Below are 25,236 nucleotides of genomic sequence, written 5' to 3'. Positions count from 1 at the left end.
GATCCAGACTCATCACCCACAGCATCTGTCCTGCTTTGACCTGCGGCTAAGTCCTCATCCTTTCCCTGCTCCTTCTCTGGCCCTTGAGGAATCTGTGGCCAAGCTGCTTGGGGAGGCTGAGGCATTAAGACCCAGACCCACCTCCTCTACTACAGTTTCCCGAAGTACACTCAGTAGTGGGTACCGAGCCATCAGGTATCCAGTACCCAAGTATTTTTATGAAAAACTCATTCTGGGGGAGGCACCATGTACATCAACATAATAAATCCATGAGAAGTCCTGCAGTGAAACAAACAACTTACTTATCATTGCTTTCCTAGCATGTGGCTTATGTGTTAGATGATGGGGCACTATTTTTAACAGAATGAATACTGACATCCCATATCATGTTGGGAGATGCTGCCCTGCCCTCACTTGGTTACCCCTAAACTCCCTTCCAACAAACCAGAATTTTATGCCCATGTTTCTTTATTCATGATCTTTCCTATGACAAGTACTTACATTGCAACTAGATGCAATAATGTGTGTATATACTTATATATGTATATGTTTCATCTTGGCTTAGCCACTTTCAACCTATGCGATATTGGGCAAATTCTATAGCCTTTCATTACTTATTAATTATTATCATTTTTTTAGCCCCATGTCTTAATTTTTCTGTAGCCTCTCTCTCAGTTTTGTTATTTGTAAAATAAAGCCATGGCTCCCACCTTTCAGGGTTGTGTAAAAGCTAAATGAGATTAGGGTTGTAAAGTGTTTGGTCCAGTGCTCAGTGCAAGGCACGGGATTCACAGCAGCTCCATCATCACTCTCTCCATCATCACCATCATATCAATGAATGCGAGATAAATTAGACATCCTCAAGTAGCTAATTGTCAAATTAAATTTTTTTCCCTTTTGATAGGATAATTTGACTTGCATATCAACTATGTATCTTGGTTTTAGGAAGTGGTTTCACAGAGGAGACATAAAATGCAGAAACATTTGTTGGATGATTGTAGACTTAAGGAGACTCACATCTAATTGAAAAAATGTTTTGTTAGGCCAACCTGATGAATAGTCTCTAGTGACATGCCGTAGGCTTTCTATTAATTCCTATTTGACTTGACATTTTTACCAACAATTTGAACAAATATACATGACACTTATTTATCAAATCTGAATATGAAAAAAATCTGGAGTGTTAGTTACTTCAATACAAAGCTGAATGAAGATTCAAAATTATTTTGATAGGCCTGAATGCCCCAAAATTAAAATTTAGTAGACTTAAATATAAAATACTATGCCCACGTGAGAAAATAATAAACAAAACAACCTATGCAGAGAAAAGATCAGCTTGATGGCTGTTTATATGATAAAAGTCTAGCAGTTATAGTTGATCATCATCTGGGCTAATAATTAGAGCTAATAGAGAAAAGCAATTAATTTAGCGGAATTAAGAGCAGGATAATTACCCAATTGAGAGAATGAAGAGACTCACTGTTCAGAACAGATGAGGGAGCCTCATTTTTACATTTTGCCAAATGATGTAAGTTCTGAAGATATGGGGAATGTCCAGCTTCAAGAGAACCAAACCAAAGGAAGACATAATTTTTACTATTCCCCCTGGGGACTGACAAGTGGAATCTGTAAGGAGAAAGAATTCAGTCTGTTTTAAGAAAGACTGTTAAAACAAATCGAGTTGCATCCTCACAATGAGTTTGTTGAAATGGAGTGAAGCCCATCTTCAAAAGTTTTTAGCAAAAGCTGGGCAAGAAGCTGCAAGGAAGGGATTCTTATATTTGGTGAATGACATGAGTCCACATTACCTCCAAAACTTCATCAGTGCGAAAGTTCGGAGCTGTGCCTGACAAAAGCCTTCCCAGTCTCCAAAGCTCTGAAGCCTTTGGTCATCCTCAATGGAGATGTGCCCGTGTGATCTCCCTCTTCAAATCTCACGGCATGCACAATCTTTATCTCTCATTCTGCACAAATCACACTAGTTACCATTTATTGAGAACCTATCCTGTACTTGGTGATTTTATATATGTCATCTTGTTTAAATGTCCCCATAACCATGCGAAATTAATTAAATTATCCCGCTTTATAGATGAGAAATATAAAGCTGACTTCTGTTTTTTAAATCACTCACTTGCCCAGGGTCCCACAGTAAGTGGCAGATCCCCATGTTCGTGCCCAGACATTTTTGTTTTTTTCTTTTTAGGTGGAGTTTCACTCTTGTGGCCCAGGCTGGAGTGCAGTGGCACAAACTCGGTTCACTGCAACCTCTGCCTTCTGGGTTCAAGTGATTCTTATGCCTCAGCTTCCCAAGTAGCTGGGATTACAGGCACGTACCACCATGCCTGGCTAATTTTTTGTACTTTTAGTAGAGACGGGGTTTCACCCTATTAGCCAGACTGGTCTCAAACTCCTGACCTCAGGTGATCTGCCTCAGCCTCTCAAAATGCTGGTATTACAGGTGTGAGCCACCTTGGCTGTATGCCCAGACTTAATGATAGAATTATACTCTTTCCTCTTTCTACTAACTCACAGCACTTCTCTAACTACGATCTCTTATACAATAGTTCATGCTTGGCATTGCTTTATCCCCTTATGTGTATATTTATTCAATATTTTATGTCTTATATATCTTGAACTAGATTGTAAATTCCTTGAACAAAATGACCCATGGCTTGCTTTTCTTTGTATTTCTAACAGTACCTAATAGGATAATTATTTACGCTAATTAGCATTATTCATAAAATACTATTACACATCTACTATATAGTTGGTACCAGGCATAAAAACAAGAGATATAGCAATGAACAAGTTAGAAAAGTTTCTAGTCTAAGGAGATAGAAAAAAAAAAAAAAAAAAGCAAGCCAAGTTCCCTGGCTTTTGAGCTAAGACATGACCAAGAGAAGGCAGTAGCTGTGATATGATCTGAGAAAGAAGGTCTTTTGCAGAGGCAACAACAACTGCAGAGGCTGTGTACAGAAAACTAACTTGGCATGTCCAGGGAACAGAATGAAAGGCTGTGTGGCTAAAACAGAGCCAGAGAGAGGGGTGGGTGTATAAAGTTAGGTTGGAGGGCCAGAAGTGGTGGCTCATGCCTATAATCCCAGCACTTTGGGAGGCTGGGGCAGACAGATCACCTAAGGACAGGAGTTTGAGACCAGCCTGGCCAACATGCTGAAAGCCTGTCTCTACTAAAAATACAAAAATTAGCTGGGAATGGTGGCAGGTGCCTGTAATCCCAGTGACTAGAGAGGCTGAGGCAGGAGAATCACTTGAACCCAGGAGGTGGAGGTTGCAGTGAGCTGACATCATGCCATTGCACTCCACCCTGGGCAGCAAGAGCAAAACCCCATCTCTAAATAAACAAATAAATAAAGTTAGGTTGGAGAAGTAGGCAGGAGCAAAACCATGCAGGGTCTTGTTATTTTGGATTTTATTTCAAATGCAAAGGGGAGCCATTGAAGCGACACTTAGCAGGGGAGTTACCTTTATGCTTATAAACGATCACTCCAGTTGTTGGGTGGAGAATGGATTATAGCATTTGTCAGCGTGAAAGCAGTTCTGGAGATAAGTGCAATGGTGGCTGGTTTCAACCTAGCTTAGCAGATGAAACACTAAGGAGTGGGCCAATTCAGGGGGTATTTTGCAAGTACTGCAAATGAAACTTGCTGATAGTTTATGCTATGGTTTGGATGTTTGCCCTGTTCAAATCTCGTGTTGAAATGTGATCCCCGATGTTGGGGCCTCGTGGGAGGCACTGGATCATGGGGTGGATCCCTTATGAATAGCTTAGTGCCGTCCCCTTGGTGATGAGTAAGTTCTCACTTACTTAGTTCACTCAAGAGCTGGTTGTTTTAAAAGAGTCTGGGACATCCCCCTTTTCTCTCTCTCACTCTCATTCTCGCCCCATGACGTGCCTGCTCCTATTTCACCTCTTGCCATGAGTAAAAGCTCTGAGGCCTCACCAGAAGTGGATGCCAGCTCCACATTTCCTGTAAAGCCCATAGAAGCATGAGCCAATTAAATCTCTTTTCTTTATACATTACCCAGCCTCAGGTAACTCTCCATAGCAAAGCAAGAATAGCCTAGTACAGTTTAGATGTCAGGGTATGAGGAAAGAGTAAATCAATCAAACTCTGGTTGATGGCCTGAACACCTGGGTTGACACTGAAGCTGCTCACTGAGACGGGGAGGGCAGCAGCATTGGTTGAGGGGGGAAGGTCCTGGATGGTATGTGAATGGTGGGGAGGGAGAAGTTAATTCTATTTTGGCCATATTTGAGATGTCTTTTAGACATGACTAGAATGTAAGCTCAGTGGGGCAGGAGCTTTGTCTGTGTTGTTCTGTGCCATATTCCCCGCGCACAAACAGCATTTAGTACAAAAGTTAGTACTGAAAGTCTTTTTGAATGAAAAAAGCCAAGGGGAGGCATTGAGAAAGCAGTTGGATTTATGCATGTTTAAGTTTTTGGGCAAATGCAGATCCTCAGTAAAGCATAAATACATTCCTCCTTGGCTCTCACATGTGCAGCAAAAATCTCTAAGAGTGGTTTTTCAAAGAGCAGAATTAAACATCCTAATAGGGTCAGCTAATGCCGTCCTGGAAAGAGGCTCAAAATCCCAGTCTCTGACTAAAGCTGACCTGGTCTTTCCCACAGTGTTCAGGGTCATTTAAGTGAGACGGCAAGGGCCTGGAGGCACTGCTGCACTGCTTCTCTGGGTCATGTTTATTATTTCTAATAGTAACAATACTGCTCGCATAGGTCAAAATTCTTATTCATCTATTTGTTGATTTCCACTGGATCCATTATTGTTTCTATCAGTCTCAAGACAGAGGTGTTAACTGATATCTGCTTTAAAACAGAATTAAACAGCTCTCTAATAAGTCAATGGCTTCAACAGTTAACTTTCTGGGCCAGTTAAATCCTGGAGACACAATGTGAGCTTTAAGAAGGAGAACTGAGAATGAAGATAGCCTATTATAGTAATGACATAGTCTAAATGTTAAAGGGTTCAAAATCACGTCCTCCATTTTGTAGTACTAAGAGCAAAAAATGAAAAAAAAATACAGAAAGAAAAGAAAGCAAGAAAGGAAAGAAGAAAAGGAAGGAATGAAGGAAAGAAGAAAGAAAAGAAATGAAGATGGGCTGGGCATGGTGGCTCATGCTTGTAATCCCAGCATTTTGGGAGGCCAAGGCAGGTGGATTGCTTGAGGCCAGAAGTTTAAGACCAGCCTGGCCAACATGGTGAAACCCTGTCTCTTCTAAAAAAAAAATACAAAAATTATCCCAGTGTGGTGGTGCACATCTGTGATCCCAGCTACTTGGGAGGGTGAAGCATGAGAATTGCTTGAACCTGGGAGGCGGAGGTTGTAGTGAGCCGAGATTGCACCATTGCACTCCAGCCTGGGTGACACAGTGAGATTCTGTCTCAAAAAAAAAAAAAAAAAAAAAAAAAGAAATGAAGGGAGGGAAAACAAGCCATTACATTTATTTAAATGTACTTTGAACAATTCTCAATTATCTGCACTAATGGATGACCCCAAAGATAGAAGCCATTTTCCTCCTGTTTCAAAATGAAGTCCTCCATTGCAGTACTATGAGCAAAAAATGAAAAAAAAAAATATAGAAAGAAAAGGAAGAAGGACATTTTCCTCCTATTTGCTTTGGGATACAGCTTTATTCTCTTTGAGTGCTGCTGTGACTGATGTTCTAGAGCAGCGATTCTCAACTGTTGCTGTGTTGGTGGCATCAGGGTTATCTCATGAAGCTATGTTTTTTCCTTTTTGTTATTTTAAATTTTACAGAAAGGGTCTCACTCTATCATTCAGACTGGAGTATAGTGGCATCAACCTAGCTCACTGCAGCCTCAACTCCTGGGCCCACATGATCCTCCCACCTCAGCCTCCCCAGTTGCTGGAACTACAGGTATGCACCACCATGCCCTGTCAATTTTTAAATTTTTTATAGATACAGGATCTTGCTATGTTGGTCTTGAACTCCTGGACTTGAGCAACCCTCCTGCCTCAGATAACTACTAGGATTGTAGGAGTAAGCCACTAAGCCTGGCCTTCATGGAGTTTTTTAAAATTATAAATGCCTGGGCCCCACCTTGCATCCACGGAGGCAGAATCTCTTGGGGGTGGGCTACGGACATGTGTGCATTTTAAAACTATTCTGATTCCCATGTCTTCATTCTGCTGATCAGTGAGAACTACTGTTCAAGGAAGTCACATTAGATGGCTGAAGAATGAGTGCAGGTGTGCCAGTCCTGCCTGACAAGGTGCAAGGCAGCCCCTTCCCACTGCCTCCTCCTGCTGCCCCAACTGGGAGCACAGGTAGGACTTAAGATTTTGAATTTCAAAGCTATCTGTGTTAGTCCATTTTGTGCTGCTATAACAGAATACCACAGACTGTGTACTGTATAAAGAGTGGAAATTTATTTTCTCATAGTTCTGGAACCTGGGAGCTCCACAAGGTGCTAACAATTTTGGTTGTTTGGTGAGAGTTGCATCCTCTGAAGGGGACACTGTGTCCTCACATGGCAGAAGGTGAAAGGGCAAGTAAGCTGAATGCTGCATGAAGTCTCTTTTACAAGGGCCTTAATCCCATTGATGATGGAGGAGCCCTCACAGCCTAATCACCTCTTAGAGGTCCCAACTCTTAATCCCATCACAGTGGCAACACCTGAGTTTTGGAGTAAACACATTCAAACCACAGCGCCATCACTACTAAGCGTGTAGGTTTCATGTAAAATAGGAATGAACAGAGAGAGGGGAGGAAAAATATAGTAGAAATGACGTGGTCAAGAGAGGAATATAAGTAAACTCCTTTAGATTTGGGGGGCAATCTTTCTCAGGCATTTCACACTTAAGGAAACCTCAGAGCCAAGAAGGGACTTGAAAAGCCAAAAATCTGAAATCTGCCTTCTGCCTGGTGCTGTGGAAAAGACAAATTATCCCCCATGCTCTAATATTTTCAGACATTTAGATGTTGTTGTCCTCCCCATTTCAATGGCCACAGTCTTCCAGTTAAAAGGAGATGCTGTATTTACAGTATCAGGAAGTTAGCAGATAGGTTAAAATCAACAAACAGGTTAACATTTTTACACATATCGAAATCATAAAAAAATTCTGAATCCTATTGCGAGGAAAATGGTTTCATTTAGAGTAAGAGAATCGAGTGGTAGAAAGAAGGTCCCTCAGCTTTTGATTCAAAAGTACCAAGCAGATGAGCCAAGAATGCTGGCTCTGGAAGCCAGAACACCTGGGTTCCATTGTCAGCTCTGAAACCACAGGTTATTCACTTAGTCTCTCTGTGCCTCAGTTTTCTCATCTGTTAAGTGGGGGTGATCACAATAATAAAAAATGGAATTTATTATCATTAGTTATTCTAATAATGCAGTTATGTTAGTGTTTTTTTTGTTTGTTTTTTTTTTTTGCTTTTTGTTTTTGTAACTAACATCACACCACTACTGTGTCTTTGGTCCCTAATAAGTGCTTTAAACATGTCATTTATTTGACATGTTCTTTTACTCACATAAAGCATTTGGGGTAGGTATATTATTGGCCCCATTTAAAGATGAGAGATTAGGCTGGTGGCGCTTGCCTAAAATCCCAGCACGTTGGAAGGCCAAGGCAGGTGGATCTCTGGAGCTCAGGAGTTCAAGACCAGCCTGGACAACATGGTGCAATCCCATCTCTACTAAAAATACAAAAATTAGCCAGGCGAGGTAGTGTGCACCTGTAGTCCCAACTATTTGGGAGGCTGAGGATCGCTTGAGCCTGAGAGGTTGAGGCTGCACTGAGCAAAGATCAGCCACTGCACTCCAGCCTGGGAAACAGAGACCCTGTCTCAAAAAAAAAAAAAAAAAAAAAAACAAAACTAAAATCAAAATAAGATAAAGATGAAGGCTTAGGTATCTGGCTTGAGGTTGTACAGCTGGCAATGGTGTATCAGAAGCCAGGCAGCCTGACTCCAGAGTGGCACCTGAATGATGTCAAGCCTCCGTGCCCCTCTTATTTCTCAGCCCTACGTGTTACTCTGGGTGAGGAAAGCCCTGTGTGGGTACTGACTGCCAGGAACCATGAGACATGATTTGTTGTCAGTCAGCTCCAGGATGGAAGTGCCACCTACAAATAACCTTGCGCTTAGGATGCCGCCCTGCACAGCTGAGTCTCTGTATTTATTTGCCTACTGTATTGTTTTTAGTAGAGAAATGTCTGGAGGAAAGTATCTGTTACTCCTGGAATGGGCAGTGAAACGTTCCAGGGAAAGAATACAACATCTGCTCTCAGAGGGAGATGTGCTTTGTCAAGGAAAAATGTGATTTTCCAAAGTGAGCTGAAATTTCCCTTACCCTGAGGGGGATTTTGTCAGCAGTTTATCCTGTGAGTGTTCAGATTTGAGGAAGGAAGTTTGTAAAGCAGCCCTGAACAGATGGTTTGCTCTGCTGTCTGCTTTTATAAAAGAGGGGGAAACCTTTGATAGAGATGTTTCTAAACATGGTTCAATATACAAATTCAAAACCAATATTTTTTCTAAAACATTTCAGGTGAAAGAACCTATTTGGACATGACGCTGCCTCACATCATTATAATATGCTATGCTTTCTGCTTACTGTGCTGAAATGGTCTTTCCCTGGCTACCACCAGACGGGCTTTTAGATGCTGGAATCTGCCAAAGCGATCATCATTGCTATGAAGTACATAAGGAATTCTGGCTGAAAGCTCAAACGGCTCTTCTTTGACCAGATGGTTTATTTATTCTTACTACTCTTTACCAGGAAGTTAAGCTGCACCTTGACATTCTTTATAGAGAGGATGGCCTTTAAACTGTTGAATTGGCATCTGGTGAAACCTACCAGACAGAAGGAACAAGCAGCAACTAATTGTTACTTTGGGCTGCCCAAGTTTGTGTGGTACAGGGAAGCTAGTTGACGAATGCTCAGGTTGACCACACAGAATGGGGGAGGGGAAAAGACACCCAGGGCAGAGGCAGGTGGAAGCCTTGTAGAGTCTGCTGGGGTCTCAGTAGAACTGGGGGTCTCAATCTAGGGCTCACGACCTGCGCCCAGACCAGCTGGTCTGAAAAAGGAGCCCTGCTGAATGGTGTTGCCAAGAACCACCCGACAAGCAAAAACTGCTCTCTTAGGACATAGAAAAAAGTGAACCTGCATATGGCCCCTTGAAAATCACTTTCCAGCCACAGATATCAACTGTCTGTTACACAAAAGAGTGCCTGGAATTGGTGTGGGTGGTGACAGGTTATGGAGTCAAAAATTTACTCGGGTGATTGATCCCAAGGACCAGCTGTAGATGCAATGAAGGGTTCCAACCCCCAAAATCATCATTGGTGAACAACACAATAGCAAAGGCCATATTAAGGATATATGAGGTTTGAGAGCTAGTGACTCAGAACTGTGATGCCAGGATCCTCCCCCTCACTCCACATTCCACCAAGGTGCTTCTCAGGAAAGCGGGGAGAGGAAGCGAAGGGAAGAAGGATGCCCTGCAATCTCGATTTGCCTCTCCTCTCTTCTCGCCTGCATGCACTAAAGTATGTAATCTTTTCGGTAAAATTGTCTATAAAAATGCCTCTGCATTTCCTCTAGAAAAGATAAAAGGTTTGGGAATTTATTTTAAGAGGAATTTTTAAAAAGTAGGATCAAAAGGAATGAGGGTAAGCTAGATGCAGGAAGACGAGGAGGGGAAAAAAGAACAATACGACTTGAGGCTGTCAAAGTGAGAGATTTCGTGGGTGGTCAAGAAGTTAGTCTGCTCCACCTGAAAGGAGAGAGAAAGAACATTAGCTTCTGCGAGCTTTAGATCAGGAATATGACTACAGAGAGATGTTCAGATTAAGAAAGTTCGGGAAGACCTGTCTCCCAAACTAAGCAAAGCAGGATGAAGCCTACCCTCAACACAGATCTTGACTAGCTCTGCCTGAGGACTGACCCCTCCTTGTGCTTCTGTTTCTTTTCAAGGATAAAGAGAGACTGCCTTTAAGAAGTTTCTCTAGTGTGTGCACCAGAGTCTAATAGGGCAGGAGAAGGGGGAATGGGGAGGAAACATTGCTTCCAAGCCACAATCCAAACTGATTTTAAATGTTTTATCTCCAGGCTTTCATTAATGTAAGCTGAACCTTTTCAGTAATTTCATGGTCGTACTTTGAGTTGCATTTTAACCATGCTTTCCTAAGAATAAACATTACGCAAAACTGCCCGAAAAGCATTAGGAATTTTCTTCCTTTTTCCTGCATTACAGTTAAGTCATTGTGTAGAGAGTTGTTAGAATATAGAAACTTCTAGCTCGTAAGCGTGGTTCTGGGGGCAATCGGGAACAAGCTGCCTCCCTAAATCATGAGTCTTGCTCATGACAAAAACTGTCTGATTGTCTTCTTGTCTGGACTGCCTTCCACTTCCTATGAACGTCCCCCTCTGTTCCTCCCATCTCTCAAGACCCAGCGCCAGACTCCAGGGCTCAGTAGAATGAGATCTTGTCACCCACCTGGACACCCCAGCCTTCTCTGTTGGTGCCACTCTCACTGCACTTACTTTCTGCCTTTTTTGGTAGATATTTGTGTCCATGTCTGGTAGCTTCTGGCAGACTTCTATTTACTTTCCTTAGTGCATATCTGCCACAGTACACTGCTTCTAAGAAGCGCTGGATTAACTGAATGGATGCATGAGTAAATGCATTCACTTCCCCCCACCCCAAGTGACTAGCACCTGCAATGGAGCTAATATTCCCTGTCTTGTCTTTAAGATACTATCATGTTCCAAGGAATATACATCTTCTTTCCGCTGAGGAAAGTGCATTTACTTTGTGTATCCAATTTTGGCAGAATCAAAGTCTGGGCTCATAACGTCAATTTTCACCATATACTGCTAATTTCTTAGTTTTAAAAATTATGTTTGACACGCCAATGGAAAAAAAAGAGAAGACTAGAGAACAGTAGGTGCTCAATGTGTCTGTTTTTTGAGACAGGGACTCACTCTGTTGCTCAGGCTGAAGCGCAGTAGTACAATCTCGGCTCACTGCAGCCTCGACCTCCCAGGCTCAGACAATCCTCCCACCTCAGCCTCCCACGTAGCTGGGACCACAGGCATGCACCACCATGCCTGGCTAATTTTTTGTAATTTTTGTAGAGATGGGGTTTTGCTATGTTCCCCAGGCTGGTCTCAAACTCCTGGGCTCAAGCCATCTGCCTGCCTTGGCCTCCCAAAGTGCTGGGATTATAGGTGTGAGCTACTGTGCCCAGCCAATAAGCATGTCTTCAGTGATCTAGCAATCCCACCTCTAGGTATATACCCCAAAGAAAAAAACCAATCTATCAAAGAGATATCTGGACTCCCATGTTTATTTCAGCACTGTTCACAATAGCCAAGATTTGGAAGCAACCTAAGTGTCCATCAACAAGATGAATAGATAAGAAAATGTAGCACATATATATATAATTCGGCCATAAAAAAGAATGAGATCCTGTCGTTTGCAACAACATGAATTGAATTAAAGGTCATTATGTTAAATGAAATAAGCTAGGCACAAAAAGACAACCTCTGTGTGTTCTCACTTACTTGTGGGAGCTAAAAATTAAAACAATTGAACTCATGGAGACAGAAAGTAGAAGGATGGTTACCACAGGGTGAGAAAGGTAGTAGAGGAGAGTGAGGGAGGAAGTGGGTATAGTTAATGGGTACATACAATAGTTAGAAAAAAATGTAAGATCTAGTATTTGATAGTACAAAAGAGTGACTATAGTCAATAATAATTTAACTGTACATTTAAAAATAACAAAAGGAGTGTAATTGGGTTTTTTTAATACATGGATAAGTGCTTGAGATGATGGATACCCTAATTACTCTGTTGTAATTACACATTGTATGCCTGTACCAAAATATCCTCTATATCCCATAAATATATACACCTACTATGTACCCACAAAAATTAAAACTAAAAAATTCAAATAAATAAATGTCTTGAGTGAATGAATGAATGAATGAATGAGGGAGTGATGGCAGGAACCTAGATAATGGGGAACTGGATAAAAACAGAAACAGAAAGAGAAGTAGAAAAAGGATAGACACACAGGAGATTTAGAAAAGGAGTAGAAAGATAGAGAGGGAAGAGGGAAAGGAGACCCAAGTCTAATTAAATTCTCAATTAGCAAGCCAGGTTTTACTACAGACTTGAACCTGATAATTTAACAAGAGAGAAGCAGCTGGGTGAGAAGAGATAGACTTTGAAGAAAGATCTGGATTCTGATATCCACTCAGCTACTTAGACAAGTGACTCAATCTCTCTGAGCTCACTGCTTACAATTTTTTTTCTATTTTGAAGTAATTTTAGATTTACAGAAAAGTTCCAAAAGACAGTACAGAGAGTTCTTGTACACCCTTCACTCAGCTTCCTCTAATGTTAGTATCTTTCATAATCATAGCACAATTGTCAAAACCAGGGAACTAACATTGATACAATCATACTAACTAAACTATAAGCCTCAGAGTTTCTCCAGTTTTTCCATTAATGTCTTTTTCTAGTCCAAGATCCACTGGGATCCCACACTGCATTTAGTTGTTACGTCTCCTGGTCTCCTCTAGCCTTTAACAGTTCCTCAATTTTTTCTTACCTTTTATGACGTTGATGCTTTTTGAAGAGTAGAATGTCTTTCAATTTAGAGTTGCCTCATATTTTTTTCATTACTAGATTTATGTAGTGTGTTTTTGGCAAGAATACCATAGAGATGAAGTCCTGCCTTTCTCAGGGCACCATATCAGGAGGCATATGTTGATACGTCTCATTACTAATCATGTTAGCCTTGATCGCTTGGTCAAGCCAATGTCTACAGGGTTCTATTTTCCCTTTGTATTAATAAATACCTTGTGGAGAGATGCTTTGAGACTATTTGCAAATATCCTATTACTCATCAAACTTACTTTTGCCCAATAATTTTAGAATTCATCAGTGGTTCTTGCCTGCGACAGTTATTACTGTAGTGTTCTAATGATGACTTTCTATTTTTCTCATTCTTTCTGCATTTATTAATTGAAATTTTTCTATAAGTAATTGCTATCCCTACTCCCCAACCCCACCACACTGATTTATTTGTATCAGTATGGATTCAAAAATATTTATTTTACTCTATGGGCCATAATCCAACACTATCATTATTTATTTTGTTGCCTAAGCTTCACTTTCTTCTTCTGCAAGACAGGGATGATGACAACTGTCATAAGAATTGAATGAGATTTAAAAAAATGTAAAAATGTCCAGTCCAGAGCATCTATTAAATAAACGCACACTCCATTTCTTCCTTTTCTTTACGGTCTGTAAAGCCATGCTAATTTGAAGGCAAGGCCATTCAAAATAGGTGAAAAATCTGAATTGGAAAATTCTCTTTTGATGGTATACAAAAGAACTAGAAATTAGCTATTCCAGTCATGTCTAGTAGAGATCATTTGGGATCTGCCTATGTAAGACTGATTTTTAATCAGCATACCCATAATTTGTATGAAAATAGATGCTTGAGAATACTTGAAACAGACTGTTCTCTTAAGTAGTTTAAGTGTTTTCCCAGAAATCTTGTTTACGTTCTGAAGTTGCTTAGCTAAACTATTTTCAGAGATAGTCCAAAGTCTGCCTCTACCCAGCTGTAGGTCATATCATCACTAACTCTGAATTAGTGAAATCACTGATTTGTCTTTGATTCCCAAGGTTATGGAAGTGAATGGAAGAAATCCAAGTTTAATTTAAAATTAGGTTTTAGAAGTTTTGGCAATTCACTTTTAAGTTCAGGTGGAAATTTAAAAATAAAGACAAGATAGGATCCTAAGGATGTGAGAGTGGGTAGATCTGGAAGTTTAAAATAATTCATGAAATACAGTGAAATCCACTAATAAAATCACTCAGTTTACTGGAACTTTCATTTTTCCATCCCATTTTTATCAGTAAGGAAAATCAAGAACATCAGGAGATTTATTTTTAAAAACAACTTCGGGGCAGTGAGGTTTGCAAGCTCTCATGTGGACTCCCAGAGATTCTGTCAGAGATTCTGTGTTACTCAGTTTGGGGTGGGACCAGGAATCTGCAGTTTTAGCAGGCACCACCCGCCAATGCAGTCATGCTGCAGGTGGGAAGCAGCATCCTATAGTCGTTTGAAGCCCAGGCTTCAGGGCCTGACTATGTGGGATTAAACCAAAATCGCCACCTACCACTTGTGTAATCTTGGGAAAATCACTTCATCTCCACATACTTCAGTTTCCCATTGATAAGACGGGGCTTATGACAATATCTGTCTCCCAAGGTTGTTGTAAGGAGCAAGTAAGTGGTACATATAAAATGGTTAGCACAATAGTGCCAGATAGACTGGTGTTCAGGGCATGTCTGGATACAGAACCGCTTGAGCTCAGCCTCTTACACTTGCTGTATTCATGGGCCTTATCATGGTCACTGACATTTACAACCATCATCAGGATTTTGATTTGCAAGCTATGGAGGCTGCAAAGTGAGCTATAGTTAGAAAATGTTTTGTGTTTTTTTCTAAAGATGGTGTCTCGCTCTGTCACCCAGGCTGGAGTACAATGACGTGATCCTAGCTTACTGAAGCTTCTAACTTTCTGGGCTAAGGGATCCTCTGGTCTCAGCCTCCACAGTAGCTGAGACTACAGTCGTGCACCACCATGCCCAGCTAATTTTAAAATTTGTATGGACAAGGTCTTGCTATTTTTCTCAGTCTGGTCTTGAACTCCTGGCCTCAAGTGATCCTCCTGCCTAAAGCACCGGGATTACAGGGATGAGCCACCGCACCTGGCCAGAAAGTGTTTAAGTAACAAAGGCTGACAGATCCTCAGTCAATCAGAGATATATATGATTCAGAATAGGAATATCCTGTTAGCATTAGGTAGAGTTTACTAAATGACCAAAATAGGCAACTACTGTATCTGTGTTCAGCCAACTAACAACCAACAAACATACTGATTAAAATTTTGTGATTGAATACACAAAACAAAAGAAATTAAGTCTAAAACATAAAATGTAGAATAGAAAACTCTGGGTGTGGGTTACATTACTAAGAGAAAGTGCCTTCTAAGTCCAAGAATGCAGTCGGCCAGACCCCAGCACTACATGGAGACTCCCTGCTCCTTCCTGCCGCTCTTCCCTGCTCCAGGGCCATAGGGATGTCAGCCAGTGGCTCTTGATCTCCCAGTGAGTCCCTAGACCCCCACACAATGACTTTGTCCTAAGTATTCCCAGACTCCAGTCACACCTGTCTTCTTCAGAACTAGCTTCTGATGTAGTCTCAGAGGCTTTGGAGTGACATTCTGGGGCTGAGGATCTTCATGGAATGCAGAGAGAGAACCAAGGTGATTCACTGTCCCTCAGTGAATTGGCCCCTGGTTGCTGCCTGCTCTGCTGACCTAGGTGTTTCTGCTGAGGGAGTCCTAATAATAGAAGGGGGTCAGGGGGTTGGTTATACGAATGTGGTCAGGGATCATGCTGTCAAGACTCAAAATTGAGACATGTGGTTTTAAAAGCACCTTTGGGACTGAGGGGTTGGTGGGGGAGAGGAAGGGGTTGGAGATTGGTATTCTGGGTGCCCAAAGGGACTAGGATTGGTGGACTGGGAAATGCTATGGAATGGAGTTGAGATCAATTAGGCTTAAGGGCAAGTTGGGGAACAGTGAGAGGAAGGATTGCAATGTGATGTCTGTCTCTTTGCCTGGAAAGAAAAGCAGCCATCATGGAAGTGGCAAGACAGAGTGAAATGAGACACATCAGGAACAGACAAACCTAGAAGGGGAGGTATGCTTGAAAATCACTTCTGGGTGAGTCAAATACCAAGACATCAAAAAGTGGCTTCTTACCTCATTAAACCTCATCACCAGATCTTCAAGGGCATTGTGCTCTCCATTCTGAGTGGTAAGAATCGACGCTGAGATGGATGCTTTGAGGCAGGGCAGGGACCTTTGGCATTCCGGAGTGCCCAAGTCCCGTGTTAAGAAGCAAAGGTAGTCGACTGGCAAGACCCTGCGGTAAATACTCTGCTCCTGCTCCATCAGGATGCTGGCGACTTCCTCTGGGAACTGGATGAGAGGCTGCAGATCGATCAGCTCCTTGCTGATCCCAGCTGAACTTGAAGGGAGGGTGTTGGAATTGGCCACAGAGGGGCCTGGCTGGCGTTCTAAAACAAAGCAACAGAAGTCGTGGTTACACCAAATCTGGTGTCCCCTGCAACAGATATTTACTTGAGAGCCATTTCAAATCTTCTATGTTCTTTAACAAAATCCCCTGCTTAGTGAAGAGTTCTGTACTATTTTTCTTTCTTGTTACAAAGACCTTTCTGATATTTGTCCTGTCTGTCTTCTAGTCACCTAATGAGGTGGGGGTGGAGTGGCGGTGGTGGCAGTGGTGGTGGTGGTGATGGTAGGGTTGTTTTTTTCCATTTTCAGAAGCAGCATTAATCTAGCACATCATTCCCCAACCAGTTTACTATACTTTGTAAAACACCATTTGCCTCCTTATCCTCCTTTGCTAACTACCATCAGAGTGACATGAAATGAGGGTGAGTATAAGCATAGCCAACTTAAATGGAAGAGGAAAGAAGGCTGTGGGGTGAGGAATACGTATATGCATATTATGTGTAAATGAGCAGGACAACTGGGGACCCAGAGACTCTCTGGACAAAAGGTTTCAAAATGTCATGGTATTCTCTGCCAACCCTTCACCCCCGAAGAGTGACTTTGATTTCTTTTTTTTTTTTTTTTTTTTTTTTTGAGACTGAGTCTGGCTCTGTCGCCCAGGCTGGAGTGCAGTGGCCGGATCTCAGCTCACTGCAAGCTCCGCCTCCTGGGTTTACGCCATTCTCCTGCCTCAGCCTCTGGAGTAGCTGGGACCACAGGCGCCCGCCACCTCGCCCGGCTAGTTTTTTTTTGTATTTTTTTAGTAGAGACGGGGTTTCACCGTGTTAGCCAGGATGGTCTCGATCTCCTGACCTTGTGATCCGCCCGTCTCAGCCTCCCAAAGTGCTGGGATTACAGGCTTGAGCCACCGCGCCCGGCTTCGATTTCATTGATATCTATTTGGGGGTTTGCAAGAACAGAACCATCTACAGACATAAGAAAGGAATAGGTAATAAGGAGATGTATCTAAATAAATCAATCTTACTTCTGGCCCACAACTGGTAGCAAGAAGGTGACAGAGAGATGCAGGAGAGAAGGTGGCAGTGCATGAGATGGAAGTACCAGAGTGGGGGATGCCTAGGCTCAAAATGATTCCTGTAATTAGAGACACCACACTTGCCTTCTCTTTGACACCCTCCCAGGCTGCCTCTTAACTTCTTACCTGTAACTCATTCATTCGACAAATGGAAAGTCTATGATGAGCCCTAGAACAGAGTTTTCCAAAGTATGATCTCTGGAATACTGGCATTTGCAAGAAAAAACAATTTTGTGGTCACCTGAGTTGGGGAAATGTCACATATTCATGTCACTCATTCTCTTCCTGGAAATACCTGTCATCCAGCCTGGACACTGGCTAACAGCAAAGTTCGTAAGGATGACTTCCTTCACATTCAGACCTCAGTATTCTCTGACTCTTTTCTAAATCTCCGTTGCAGAAAACTTTGGAATTATTACTCCAAACTGCTTCATGTCTGTATTATTAAACTCCGAAGTCATCATCCCTGAATTTGACTTCTTTCTTCCCTTCTATTCTCTCTAGTAAAACTTCTCTGTCCTCAGCAAACTTCTAGTTCCTTGGCCTTGGTCTGGTGCCATGATAAGCATTTTAGATGGCACTCACCAGCCAGAGATTCCCCAAGAAGATAACTTGACTTTCCACCCCAGGCACATCCCAATCCCCAATGCTGGGCAGACTCAAACCACCCATTCCTTGGCTTCTGGGCTGCTGTATGATGACACTGACAAGTATGCTACTTAGTGATGGGGCTGTTGCTAATTTCTGTTATCTAACTTCAGCTAGGCCCTCAGTGTGACTCAAAGTTGACACAAACTTATTTATTTTTTCCTAAACAACTCACTACCCTCTTTTCTATTCTTCTCACACTCCCAAACCTGCGTTTGCTTTCCTTACAGTCATTCGACTATTTCTTAACTATGCTGTGATAGTGTAGGTCATGTCAGAAACTCCTTCAATACAGATGCCTTACATCTCCTCCATCTTCTGCTTACCTGAGAATGGCATGTGCTTCCTCCTCTGCAAGGCCCACCCAGGTTTGTGATTAAATCTACCTTTGTCTCTTCCAGAACTTGCTTCAGTGGTTATCTCTACCTTTAATCCCTCGCTTTCTACTGACTTCTTTGCACACCCAAATGTTCAGTTTCCTTTTTCCTTAAAAACTAACAAATAGGACATCCCTTATCCTTTAAACTCCAAATCCTCTCTATCTTTCCCTTCACTATGTACCTTCTACACCAGGTAGCCCATAGTCCCTAATTCCTTCTTCCATGAGTATGGTCACTATATCTTCTGATCAAAAAATCAGGCCATCCTCTCTGTCCAAATTACTAAACCATTGAGCACATGGGACAGAAAAATGGAAACCAGGTTGGTTCTGGTTGACTCTAAGCATTTTAATACATCTTTTGGACCAAATTACCAAAAATCTTCTGCAGCAAAAAATAGAGACTATCAAATTATATTTGGTTTTATCTAAGCTCATATTGAAAAAACATTAAAATCAAGTTGATGCTTAAATCTACCCTACATGGCCTCCCTCTCCAACTTTCTGAATAGTTTAGAAACTGACTAAGTTTCCTGAAAATTGAATCTGAATGTGACTTGATGAAAGAGGCCAACTGAAATTTCTAGATACTGATAATTTATATACAGTGGAATTAGCCAAATATAGGAACTCTTCTCAGAAGTAACCAACTCTAAGACATGATCTCAAACTATAGCACTCTGCAGAGGAAATAAAAATAACTCCAGTCACTTCTCTAATATATAAGAGAAGAGATAATGTAATATAATATGCAAATAATGTAAGATAAGATGTCATATGGGAAACTGCAATATCTCTTGAGGTATGAATCACATGCTGTTGCAATGAATGACAAGTCTAGTGACTGGTGGGAAACAGCAATAGGAGAGACCCAAATAAATTAAAGAATAAAAAGAAACCTGGTCATTGTAACCCTAATAAATCTGGCAGTCCCAATATAACCATGTATCTCAGTATAAGTATAACATCACACTCAAAGGAACACAAACTGAATGCTAGAAGCTTTGAAACAATGTTGACCTTTCATGTAGGTTTCCTTAAAGCTGGATTACTCAGGGTTTTCATATCAGGTACCACGAAAAACATCCCAGAAGTCTTCTTGGGGCATAATTCTTTGCTTTCTAAGTTCCATACTTTTAGCAGCTGTTAAAAACACTACACCATGGAATGCTATGCAGCCATAAAAAAGGATGAGTTTGTGTCCTTTGTAGGGACATGGATGCAGCTGGAAACCATCATTCTCAGCAAACTATCGCAAGAACAGAAAACCAAATACCACATGTTCTCACTCATAGATGGGAATTGAACAATGAGATCACTTGGACACAGGAAGGGGACATCACACACCGGGTCCTATTGTGGGGAGTGGGGGAGAGGGGAGGGATAGCATTAGGAGATATACCTAATGTAAATGACGAGTTAATGGGTGCAGCACACCAACATGGCACGTGTATACATATGTAACAAACCTGCACGTTGTGCACATGTACCCTAGAACTTAAAAAGTATAATAATAATAAAAAATAATAATTTAATAAAAAACAAACAAACAAAAAAAACACTTCCCACTTTCCCTCATCCTTGTTGAGCTCTCCTTATTATGTCCTCTTTCCTCTTCACATGACACATTGCCCTAGTGCCCAGCTGAAACTCACCTCTGAGCCTTGCTCTCTAACAACATGGGCCACTGGAAGATGGATTAAAAACTGAATAGTTCTAGGACCCCTGGTCCTTCCTCATCATCCATGAAGCAAAGTTCATAAAGCCCACTGGACACTGTGGCTCTTCTCTTTTTAAGAAGTGTCTGGTGAATAAAATTAGCCACCTCATTGTTTGCTCTCAGTCCCATATTCTTCAGTTAATAGTTATTCTAGGCCGGGCATGGTGGCTTACTCTTGTAATCCTAGCACTTTGGGAGGCCGAGGCTGGCAGATCACTTGAGGCCAGGAGTTCGAGGCCAGCCTGGCAAACATGATGAAACCCTGTCTCTACTAAAAATACAAAAAATTATCCAGGCATGGCAGTGAGCACCTGTAATCCCAGCTACTTGGGAGGTTGAGACAGAAGAATCACTTGAATCCGGGAGGTGCATCATCACACGCCAGCCTGGGCAACAAGAGTGAAACTCCATCTCAAAAAAACAAAAAAAAGTTATTCCACAGAAGAGTAAGGCTGTATTAGTCCCTTTTCACACTGCTTGAAAGAACTACTGGAGACTGAGTAATTTATAAAGGAAAGAGGTTTAATTGAGTCACAGTTCTGCATGGCTGGGGAGCCCTCAGGAAACTTACAATCATGGCAGAAGGTGAAGGCGAAGCAAGGCACATCTTACATGGTGGCAGGAGAGAGAGAGAGGACGAGGGTGGGGAGAAGTGCCACACTTTAAAATCATCAGGTCTCATGAGAACTCACTCACTATCATGAGAACAGCAAGGGAGAAATCTGCCCCCATGATCCAATCATCTCCCACCAGGCCCCTACTCTGACAAGTGGGGATTACAATTTGAGATGAGATTTGGGTGGGGACAAGAGTCAAACCATATTGAAGACTGTATCTTTAGATACTGTCACAGCCTAGAAATATTTACTATGAGACACAGTAACTTCACATTCTGATTCTCTGCTCAAAAATAAAGTTTCCTGTTCCAAGTGCTTTATATAGATTAATTCAGGACATAGATAGTATTATTGTCCATATTTTATTCATAAGAGAGCTAAGGCTCACATATGGTCATATAAGCAGTAAGTCAGAGAGCTGGGATTTGAGCGGGATCTATTTGACTCAAGAGCTCATGTTCCTGATCACTCAGGATATTGCCACATTGGCATTCTGATTTATAGATGCATCTCAAGTGATTTAATTCAGAATAAATCAATTACTGTGTTAGTTTACTTGGAGTGATCTGATAAAATAACCTCTTCAAACTCCAAAGTTAAAGATTTGACCAAGAGGGTAAACAGTTTCCTTCCTTGGTCAGTCTGGAACCATCACTTGAACCACTACAACTATGTGATAATGCGTAGCACATAGAAACTCAGAAACTCAGAAGCACACTCTCCTTTCCTCCCCATGAGTTCACACGAATGTTCCTATACTTTAAATCAGTATTTTCCAAAGTGTGTCACACTCGATTTATGCAAAGTACAGTTTCTTAGTTAGTAATTTAGGGAACTACTGGGTTAAACAAAGTTAAACAGGCTTTTTTTTTTTTTTTTTTTTTTTTAACTGCAGGACTTCTCAAAGCCATTAATAATTCCCACGAGGGGGAATATAGTATCATAGCACATAGCACATCCTCAACCTTGTTGTCTGTCTCTATATCATTTACATGGGGATTACAGTGTCTTCAGAATGCTTCTCATCATACTCAGAGATTCTCATTGGGGGAAATGAAGCATAAGGAGTTTGTGAGGTTGGTGGTTCCAAGGAGGCTTACTTCGCCATGTGGCTGGAATCCTATGTAAAGATAGAAGCAGGGGAGAGATTGTGGATTATTTAGGAATTTGTAAGTTACTTCCCATGGCTGAATGCTATACTAAGAGAGATGGAGCATCACTGTAGAAAACCAGGAAGGAAGCTTTATTTTCTAGAAGGCACTAGAGAACAGGTGTGACTCATGAAGAAACAGGCAGATGGGGGTGATGGGAGGATGAAAACACATATGCAGCCTAGATTTTTGGGTCTCCGGGTCAACCTAGATATCATTCCACCTTGAGGGAGGGGAATTCCAGGCCAAGTCTTTGCTTGAGGGATACTGCTCTGAGAAGCTGGAGCACCGCTATAGAGCCCTCCCTTCCCTTCCCCTCCCCTCTCCTCTCTGTCCATGCAGGTGATAGCCAGCCTCTGACCTCAGTTATAAGCTGCCATTCCCAGAAGCTATCCATAAATTGCAGAGCCCAGAAATACTAGGTAGGGCCAAGGCATAAGCCTCTAAATTTGACGAGCATTTTCCACCTAATGCCTTGGGGTACAGTGCCTTTGGGGAACCCCTTCCCCCAGGGTTAGTAGTTTCTAAAAATGCTTGTTCAGATCCTGATCCCCCCAAGAGTCTTGGGCTTGGGCTAGAGTCCAGCAAAACCTGCCATTTCCCATTTCTTCCTTTCTTTTATTTATTTTTTGCTTTTTGGTCCCCATGAAAATTAAAAGCATTTTTTCTTGCTATGCCCCAGATGAAAATCCAGAGTTTATAAGATAATCTCACAGAATCCTGCATAATGAAAGGGAGTCATGACAGGTAGCCATTGCTAATTTTAGGGTTTTTTTTTGTTTTTTTTGTTTTTTTTATAAAACTTGAGTTCAGTTGTTACATGAATTGCCCAAAAATCCAGCTTGTGAGTGGTCAGCCCCAGAACTGGCAAAAGCTAAGAGAGAACCTGAAGTTTCTAGCTTCTGGCCCAGTCCTCTGTGTTATCCCAAGCTGAGCCTGGGTTATTCTGGGCATGCTCAGTGTCCAAGGGCTGGCATTGTTAGCTGCCAATACATCTGAATGGGTTTCAGAAATGTTAAGGAGAAATTCATTCATTAAGAGTGCCTACTATGGGCCAGGCATGGTGGCTCACGCCTGTAATCCCAGCACTTTGGGAGGCCAAGGCGGGTGGATCACGAGGTCAGGAGATCGAGACCATCCTGGCAAACACGGTGAAACCCTGTCTGTACTAAAAATACAAAAAAAAAAAAAAAAAAAAAATTTGCCCGGCGTGGTGGCGGGCGCCTGTAGTCCCAGCTTCTCAGGAGGCTGAGGCAGGAGAATGGCATGAACCCGGGAGGCGACGGAGCTTGCAATGAGCGGAGATCGCGCCACTGCCCTCCAGCCTGGGCGACAGAGCAAGACTCTGTCTCAAAAAAAAAAAAAGGGTGCCTACTCTGTGCCAGGCTTTGTTTTCAGCTATCCTGATGTTGAAATTTAGTGAACAAGAACAAAGTTTTGTTCATATGGAACACCTAAGAAAGGAGATAAACAATAAGCACAGTAAATGAGTAATGATGCATATGAGAAAGTGATAAAATTGTTATGGTGAAAATCAAACAGGGTTCCAGGATGTGGGTGGGGAAGCTGTAGTGTTACATAGCATATCTTTGAGACGATGTCTTGCTATGTCGCCCAGGCTAGAGTACAGTGGCATGAACCTCTGCCTCCCGGGTTCAAGCGATTCTTCAGCCTCAGTCTCCCAAGTAGCCAGGATTACAGGCATGTGTCACCATGCCAGCTAATATTTGCATTTTTTAGTAGAGACAGGGTTTCGCCAGGCTGGTCTTGAACTCCTGCCCTCAGGTGATCCACTGGCCTCGGCCTCCCAAAGTGCTAGGATTACAGGTGTGAGCTACTGTGCCTGGCCCACATAGCATATCTTAACTAGACTGTTAGTGATTGTCTCACGTTTTCTGCAAAAGTGGGCAAAACTTTACCCTCCAGGGTGCCCTTGGCTTGGTCATCATCACCCTTTCTCAAGTCTCAATGGTAGCCATTAATTGAGCTCTTAGTCCTCACCATTTATTAGCCCTTTGTGTTAAGTAACACATTTAATTCTCACAGTGAACCCTGTATGGTGTTGTGATTATCCCCCTGCTACAGACGATAAAACACAGGTCAGAAACGTTAAACATTTTGCTTAAAGACACCCTGCTATTGAGAGACAGGGCTGAAATTTAATTGCAGCTCTGACTCCAAAAATCTGCCCTCTGTTACACTCAGCATTTTGAGGCATCCTTTGCAGAGGAGACATATTTCTACACACACACACACACACACACACACACATACACACACACACCTACAGGTTTTTTCTCTTCTGGGTAGAGAATGGAGTTGAAGAGTTAGGTAGGAATACCTTACAGGATTCTGACTTTAGAAGGCATCTCCTCCCCAAGCCAGCTGAGCAACCTTCTGATCGTGATTTTAAATTATATCCTATCAAAACCTGGGAGAATCTCCATGTACCTATGTGTCAGAAACTTTATCTTTCATTCCCATTCCATATGAGGGGTGGTGAAATGGGTACAAGCTTTCTTGAGAGGCAAAACAAAATTTTAAGCATGTCTATTCTTTGTACTAGAAATCTTGCTTCTACAATATTATCCAACAGAAACTCTTGCAAAAATATAGACCAAGTGAGGTAAATTTATATGTACTGAAATTGAATTTATTTCACAAAATATTGAGGACAAAAAAGCAAGTTGAGAACAATGGAATCTTATCCTATTGAGGGGAAAAATAATTTTGTAAATATAGGTATATGTTGCATATCCTGTCCAGTGCACACCAAATAATAGTGTATCTCTTACACAGTTCTGTTTTGCTCAACTTTTTTGTAATGCACATATGACAGTACTTTTAAAAATAGATCAAAATGGGCCGTGCACAGTGGCTCACACCTGTAATCCCAGCACTTTGGGAGGCTGAGGAGGGTGGATCACCTGATGTCAGGAGGTGGAGACCAGCCTTGCCAACACGGTGAAATCCCGTCTCTACTAAAAATACAAAAAGAGGCCAGGCGAGGTGGTGGGCACCTGTAATCCCAGCTACTTGGGAGGCTGAGGCACAAGAATCACTTGAACCCAGGAGGCAGAGGTTGCAGTAAGCTGAGATGACACCACTGCATTCCAGCCTGGGCAACAGAGTGAGACGCCATCTCAAAAAAAAAAAAAAAAAAAAAAAAAATCAAAATGATATCCAAAAAATTCAAGGCAACAAAATCTCAATCTTCTCATGCTCAAAAAACTGGCTCAGGTTTTGGCCTGTTCAGATTTTTTTTCCAATATATATGGTAATATTGGTTTTTTTAAAGTTATTTTAAGTTACAATTAGAGAAGAAAGTAGGAAAAACTTATTTTATCTACTCTATCCATTTTCCTTTGCTTTGAGTTAATTTTGTAGACTTTTTTAAAGTATTAGATTCTCAATTGTACATTTAATAGTCCTTTAGTGGTGCAATTCTAATTACATAAAATAAGACAGAGAGAGAAGAACATTGATTTCTTCTTATAGAAGATTCAGAGC

General features: G+C 41.7%; 1 protein-coding gene across 3 annotated transcripts in view; it reads right to left on the bottom strand.

Annotated features, from left to right (window-relative positions):
• Positions 1–25,236, bottom strand: part of PLCE1 (phospholipase C epsilon 1) — a 358,406-nt gene that overhangs the window by 149,555 nt on the left and 183,615 nt on the right. For all 3 annotated transcript variants that reach the window (XM_025396381.1, XM_025396382.1, XM_025396383.1), the window contains one exon: positions 15,861–16,177. In XM_025396381.1, coding sequence (XP_025252166.1) covers positions 15,861–16,177 — 317 coding nt within the window. The remainder of the gene's footprint in view (positions 1–15,860; positions 16,178–25,236) is intronic.

The sequence above is a fragment of the Theropithecus gelada genome, chromosome 9 (assembly GCF_003255815.1).
Source record: "Theropithecus gelada isolate Dixy chromosome 9, Tgel_1.0, whole genome shotgun sequence".
NCBI lineage: Eukaryota > Metazoa > Chordata > Mammalia > Primates > Cercopithecidae > Theropithecus > Theropithecus gelada.
This window is presented reverse-complemented; position numbering and strand designations above follow the sequence as displayed.